The following is a 6,791-nucleotide window of genomic DNA, read 5'->3' on the forward strand; positions in this document are numbered from 1 at the left end:
CTATACATCGACGTTAACGTTGTTACCATCGAACCACTTGAAAAAGACTGGGAACATCTTCCTAAACGCCTTCCGGAAGAAGGGATTTTTAGTGCTGTAGATGACGGGGTTCGCTGCTGAACTGATGTTTTGGAGGAAAAAGCTGATGTCGCTTGCGAGTAAGAAAGCAAGATGGCTTACATCGAAGAAATATTCGACGGCAAACCAAACGCATGTCGGGAATAAGCTGACGCAGAAGATGACCACGAGAAGTAGAATAGAGCGAATTGCTTTCACCTCTTGCTTGAGTTTTGGTCCCGGAGGAGGGATGCCCATGGGCGGGTGAGGAGCGGGCATCTGGATGCGGCGCGCCTGGGATTTGGCGATGGAGAGAATCCGGAGGTTACTGGCGATGATGACGACGCTGAACACGACGATGAAAGTGCTGGTGACGAAGTGGTGAACTCTGCTTCCCGGTGTCGACACAGATGTGCAATATTCAATTAGAGATTGGTCATCGTTTGAGCCGTAGGCAAACATGAAACCGTGCGTCAAACAACCCACCCACACCACCACTACCACAATGACAACCCGTCTGGAGGTAACCATCGAGACATACCGCAAGGGTCGAGTTATGGCGATATATTTGTCTATATTCACCAGTACAATGACCACAGAAGATACCCCGGTAAAGATGTAAGACCAGATTGAGAAATAGACTGCCGTTTCCACAGTGCACGTAGCGTGACTTCGAACAAGTCTTTTGAAGACTTCTAGAGGTATGGCAACCAGACCCGCCAGGAGATCCGCTAGGGCCAGACAAGCCAAGAAGTGGTAGCTTGGTTCCCACAGCATTGGTTCCCCGCGTGAGGCGAGCATGACGAGAGCGTTGCCGATCACGATAACGATGGCGAGAGGTGTGAAAGCGCCAATCACAAGACATCGATGGAGATAACTTCCCATCAGAGTAGATTCTACGTTCACCGGTGAGCTTGAGGCGTTAGATGATTCCATGGTATCTTTGTAATGCCAGTAATACAATGCCGGATATCTCCGATTCAGTACTGTCTCAAATTCCTTTGTGTCAGTGTGTGTACTTGCAGCAAAGTGAGAACTCCTCTAAGAAATTTACCCGTTTGTGATACTTCTATACCTTCCTGAGCAGGCTGGAGCAAAACGAACTGCCTATGTTTTAACAAGGAGGTACGCCTAGTACCTCCTTAGTATACCGTTCGCACGTTGCTTGCTATTGCAACGATCTACAGAACTATGAATTCGGTTTATCAAAAGACCAGCTCCTCACCCTATTTGTATCAGTGGAATAATGATTCTGGCAAAACCAATCGAACAGCGTCTGGTCATGGTCTTCATTGGCATAATCGTTGCTTGTAAATCATCGTCGATAAATCATCGTCCACCGAATGCCGTCAATATCACTCGGCTGAAGTGTGGAGACCTTGACAGATAAAGGGACTGGTCCCAGGGGCCGCATTCTGAGGGCACAATCATCGTTAAATTAGCATTTTTAGCAAATTGTTATTCTGAGGGCTCAATCAAGTATTTTAAGTGCCGGGTCCACAATAACCATGACAACAAGCGTTTTGGCGGGGAAAGTCACGTTTGCGTTTCAATGCTCATATACCGAGAGGACTTAATGGCAGAGAAAACGACAGATTGGTATTATGCGGGTCAAGAAGAGGCGATGATTACTAGAAAAAATTGATATGACTGCCATTAATTCTCCCATCTCTCGATGCATATGGCTCCATTGTTGTTGTTTTGCTGTTTTTGTGTTCTGTGTTTTTTGTTGTTGGGGTTTTTTTTTCCCGCTTGTGATGCTGCTTACTGTCTTCGGCACAGAAAGGAGAGCTTCTCTCTCATCAAAATGGATCCTGTAGAATTCAGAAAATTCACAAAAACAGGCCGACCTCTTTGAGGTCTTCAATCATTTGTGTAATTTGATTAAAGAGGTTGAGAACTTTTCATACGTTGGCCTACATAGGCGAAGGGTTTCCATTATACAGTACAAATGTATGTCCCCCCCCCCTCCAAAAAAAAAAAAAATACAATCGAATTTTCGCATTGATAACTTATGATATGATTGAACTGTCTCAATGCTACTCAGGATCTTAAAATACAACATCGTAGCTACATTATGCAGAAAACCCCAATCAATTTGGTTTAGTGGTAACAGAGAAATGTGAATTGTAAAGCATGTCATGGGTCTGATTCTTTCAAGTTTAGCACTTGCATGCTCTTGCAACTGCATAATATGTGAACACAATGGACAGTCATGTTGGAGGGAAGGGATTCCTGACATGCTCAACAAAACTCCTCATTTCTCTTTGACCACTGAAGCAAATTGAATGGGGTTTTCTGTAAGATGTGGGTAATAAGTTATAGTTTCATACCACGAAATTGTGTTTGGATTGATTCAGTATTCTTAAACTGATCATTGCGGAGGGTCCCGTTGTAATCTATTGGGGGGGGGGGGGACATACGGTACAGGGGTGGGGAAGGAGCGCGCACTAAGGGTATAATATGATGATTGAGAGCATAGAACTCTCCTTTATTTCTTTCAACATTTACAATACAGTGCACTCCCGTTATAACGAACACGGCTACATGTATAACAAAAATTCTGGTTACAACAAAGTAAAAATGCAAGCCGCAACATCATCCCCTCTATGTATTTATATTGTTTATTTGTTCGGTTATAACGAAAGAAAACTGCCGGTTCCGCGGACTTCATCATAACGGGAGTCCACTGTATATGCAACAGTTAAAAATGATGAAATAACAACATAATTCACACGTTTTACACATTAATGGAATGACATAGGTCATCATAACAAAGCGATAACAAGTCAGACTTTTAAAAAAAAGTCAGACTTAACCCTAACTTACCTGGGCTATTTTGTGAGCTTAAAGTCCTGGGGGGCCATGATGCCCCCCCCCCCCCCCCCCCTTATGATCTCGGCCACGGATCGCGTGTTTGTTACGAAAATTGACACGAGAGTGACTCATGATGCAATCTATTAGGCAGTGTAGATACATTTCAATAAATCGCTCTATTTTATTTTATATGAATTAATTATGTTAATTTATGCATGAAATTAGAATTTGGCTGTAAATCATTAAATAAAGCCCCAAAACTTCTAAATTTTTTGTTTGAAGACTCTATGGCGAATTCTGATTAAATCTAGGATGAAAAAAATTGTTATCAATTTTCATTTCTTATGTATTTTATTGTTTTTATAATTTCTTATGTATTTCTGTTTTTTTACTTTTTGTTTTCCATTGTTTTTTCAATGGGAATCGTTGGCGACACAATTTCAATCATATGAAACATAAAATTGATTGTTTTAAATCACTAAAGGTAAAAATAATGATACAATTATGAATTTGAGATAGAAACCCAATTTGCATTGGTTTTGTACACAAAATCACGTTTTTGAGCAATTTTGGGTCTGACATGCACTTACACAATGTTGCGTAACTTTGGAACCGCGTACCCGGACGTCGCAAATTTGGTCTTAAAAGTTGCGCGAGGCCTCAAGGTAAATTGTCATGAATCGCTGTGTGGATGGGTTATCGCGTTGCGGAGATATCGCGCGAAGTGTCGAGGGAGGCCATTATGCCCCCCCCCCCCCCCCCCCCCCGGTAAGTTAGGGTTAAAAGAAAAGAACTAGAAAGAGAAGGGAAGTAAAGAGAAACAAAAACGTGCCCTGTAAAAGCCTCAAGGTCTCGCAGTGATGACATCACCTGACTGTAAAGAGTTGGAATGCACAAGAATAAATGAAAGTGCAACGCTTGTTGGGTAAATTATACAAGTGGTGGATCAAGTGTAAAGCAACGTGAAACTAATATTTGGCGAGGAGAAATATTTTGAGTTGTTAATTTTTTTTAACGTCCTGCTAAATTGTGAATTTTGAATACTGGGCGGCAGTGAATTCCAAATGACCGGACCAAGGTGGCGAATTGATTTTGAATGGATGTTTGTTGCATGCTTATATGCTTATAAGGTAAAATATGTATAGTATTATAGTTTCCATGCGTCCACAGAAACTGGCATGGACACATACGGTGTATTTTAGAATACAAGAAATGTGTGGAATAATGCTTTGATATCAAGGTTTCATGTGGTTAATATTGAAAATGTTAGATATTCTTCAAAAAGCCATTGGGCTAATACTTTGCAGTTTCGGTATTACCCAAATGAAGTCATGTTTAATATCAAGGCGTGTTTCAGCAATTCTCATTTCCATCAAAAACAGACAGCAAATAATAATACCAACCAGTGTGCAAGTACAAAAAAAGAAATCAGAGCAGGGGTATTTTAATCTATGACTCCAGTATTCAAATCAACATTAATAGCACGGTAATCTGCATGTGGCAAATGTCATACCCACATTACAAAACATTGATAATGGTATTTTGGAGATTCCCAATACTTCATAAGAAATTTCACCTGGCATGAGAGACCACCATTCAGTGGTGACAGATATTTTCCAAAAAGGTAATTTGGCAATGGATTTTAAGGACTTGGGTTGACCAGAAAAGGAATGGTATAGTATCGGTTGAGGTGAGGAATCAGCTTTTAACTTTTTGTGGGATACTCTGTACTTAGAAACCACTTTATGAAATGTTAAAAAGCATACAATTCTAAGAAGAATTCAAAGTTCATTTCATGAAAAGCAGTTTTGAAATGGCTGAGATATCCTAAAATAATGTACAACAAAGCGATCCTAATAAAAAGTGGGTTCCACCTTCCACCTTTTATTAGGATAGCTTTTTCCTTTTTTTCTTTTTTTTTTGATATCTCAGCCATTTCACAACAAATATACCTTGAATTCCTCTTAGAATTATATGTTCTTTCATATTTCATAAGTTTCTCATAATCTCAAAAAAGAACTATCATAAAAAAACATTGGAAACCTGAAGTTCTATCTCAACCAAAACTGTACCATCCCTATAAGAGGATAATAAGTACAGCATTTGTTATGTGCCTTCGATTTAGTAGCCTACTTTGAGGCGCAGAGGGACGTAATTATAAAAAGGGACATAATTATAAAAAGAATAACATACATCATAGTCATAATTGTACATAAGAGGGTTCAAAAAGAAGAAAGAGATAGATAGAGATATACACCTGATGAGCAATTCGTTGAAAATTCAATCAAAACAAGATGCGAACATATGTGATTTCAGAAGCTCTTAAAATGTTTCAATGGTCTCCGCTGATCAGATCCTCAGTGGAAGAGCGTTCCAGAGAGATGGGGCTGCAGAAACAAAGGCTTTTTCTCTGAGAGTTGAGATTGTTCTTTTAACTGTTAATTGTTTACTATTACATGAACGGAGATTTCTGCCAGGGACGTATTGTGAAACAAGGTTTTGCAAATATTTTGGAGCTGAAGAATGTACTGCTTTCCATGTATGAAGAAGAATTTTAAACTCTATCCTCTTGGATACTGGTAGCCAATGAAGATTTTTAAGAACTGGGGTAATGCTGGAGAAGCGAGATGTTCTACTGAGGACCCTAGCAGCAGAGTTCTGAGCACGCTGTAGTTTGGCCAGTTGGTAAGATGAAGCCTTGAACAATAATGCATATCCACAATCAATACGAGACAAAACGTACGAATGAATAACAGAGGCTGCAACTTTGTGTGATAAGGATTTCCTGATACTGTGAATATTGCGTAGTTGCAAATATACAGATCGACATGTGTTTGTAATGTGTGTCGCCATTGACATTTCAGGGTCAAAATAAACTCCCAGATTCCCACAATTTGATACAGATTGTACATTGACACGTCCAATTCGTAATGATTGACTGTGGACCTTTGCTGCCAGATGTTTTGATGCAATCATCATAAATTCACATTTGTCATCATTTAGTTTTGAGTTTGTTCCGTATCATCCAAGCCCTCATATCATCAATACATGCTTCAAGTCTATGTCTGGTAGAGGCCTCACTTAAAGGATCAGATGGATCGAATGAGGTGTACAGCTGGGTGTCATCAGCGTAAAGATGTATATGGATGCCATGGGTCCTTGCGATCTCTGCGAGAGGACTTGCATAAATGCTGAAGAATGACAGACCAAAAGAGATCCTTGGGGGACACCATACAGAAGTTCAGCGGAGGATGACATGCACTCATTGATCCTGACTGCCTGCGAACGGTTACACAAATAGGAAGATATCCATGCAAGAGCAGATCCTTTCACACCTATTGAACGAAACCTTGTGATAAGAATATCCTTGTCAATGGTGTCGAAAGCTGCTGACAGATCAAGGAGAACAAAGAAAACAGCTTGCTTCTTGTCAAGTGCTTGATGTACATTGTATATCATTATGGACTTTAATCAGGGCAGACTCGGTGCTATGATGCTTCTTATAAGCAGATTGAAGTGGTTCTCTTAAATCATTCAGTTCCAAATATTCTTGAAGACGCTGGGCTACGACTCTATCCAAAACTTTTGAAATAAACTTGAGATTGCACACTGGTCTGTAGCTAATGAGGGTGTCGGGGTCTAAACTGGGCTTCTTTAGCAGAGGTTGAACGACAGCTTGTTTGAATGAGCTGGGGAAGATGCTTAATGATGGGCTTTTTCCTCGATCCACTGTAGAAGACCAATGCTCACATTGCCATGATCATGGAACTAGACAGCACTAATCGTATTACGCCATGCCCGAGTCAACAGGATCAAATACATTGTACATGTATTATGAATTTCTCCATTCGCCAGTGATCTTGCAATTCTGCCAGGACCCCTTTTCCGAGCTCATCCCCCCCCCCCCCCCCCCCCCA

General features: G+C 40.5%; 1 protein-coding gene across 1 annotated transcript; it reads right to left on the bottom strand.

Annotated features, from left to right (window-relative positions):
- On the bottom strand, window positions 1–993 carry LOC139733458 (adenosine receptor A2b-like). Its single transcript, XM_071644276.1, has one exon. The coding sequence runs from the start codon at window positions 991–993 to the stop codon at window positions 1–3; it is 993 nt and encodes a 330-aa protein (XP_071500377.1).
- Between the last annotated feature and the right edge of the window lie 5,798 nt (window positions 994–6,791).

This window comes from Diadema antillarum, unplaced genomic scaffold (assembly GCF_040938485.1).
Source record: "Diadema antillarum isolate AM-2024a unplaced genomic scaffold, OU_Dant_1.0 seq00000476_RagTag, whole genome shotgun sequence".
NCBI classification, from domain to species: Eukaryota; Metazoa; Echinodermata; class Echinoidea; order Diadematoida; family Diadematidae; genus Diadema; species Diadema antillarum.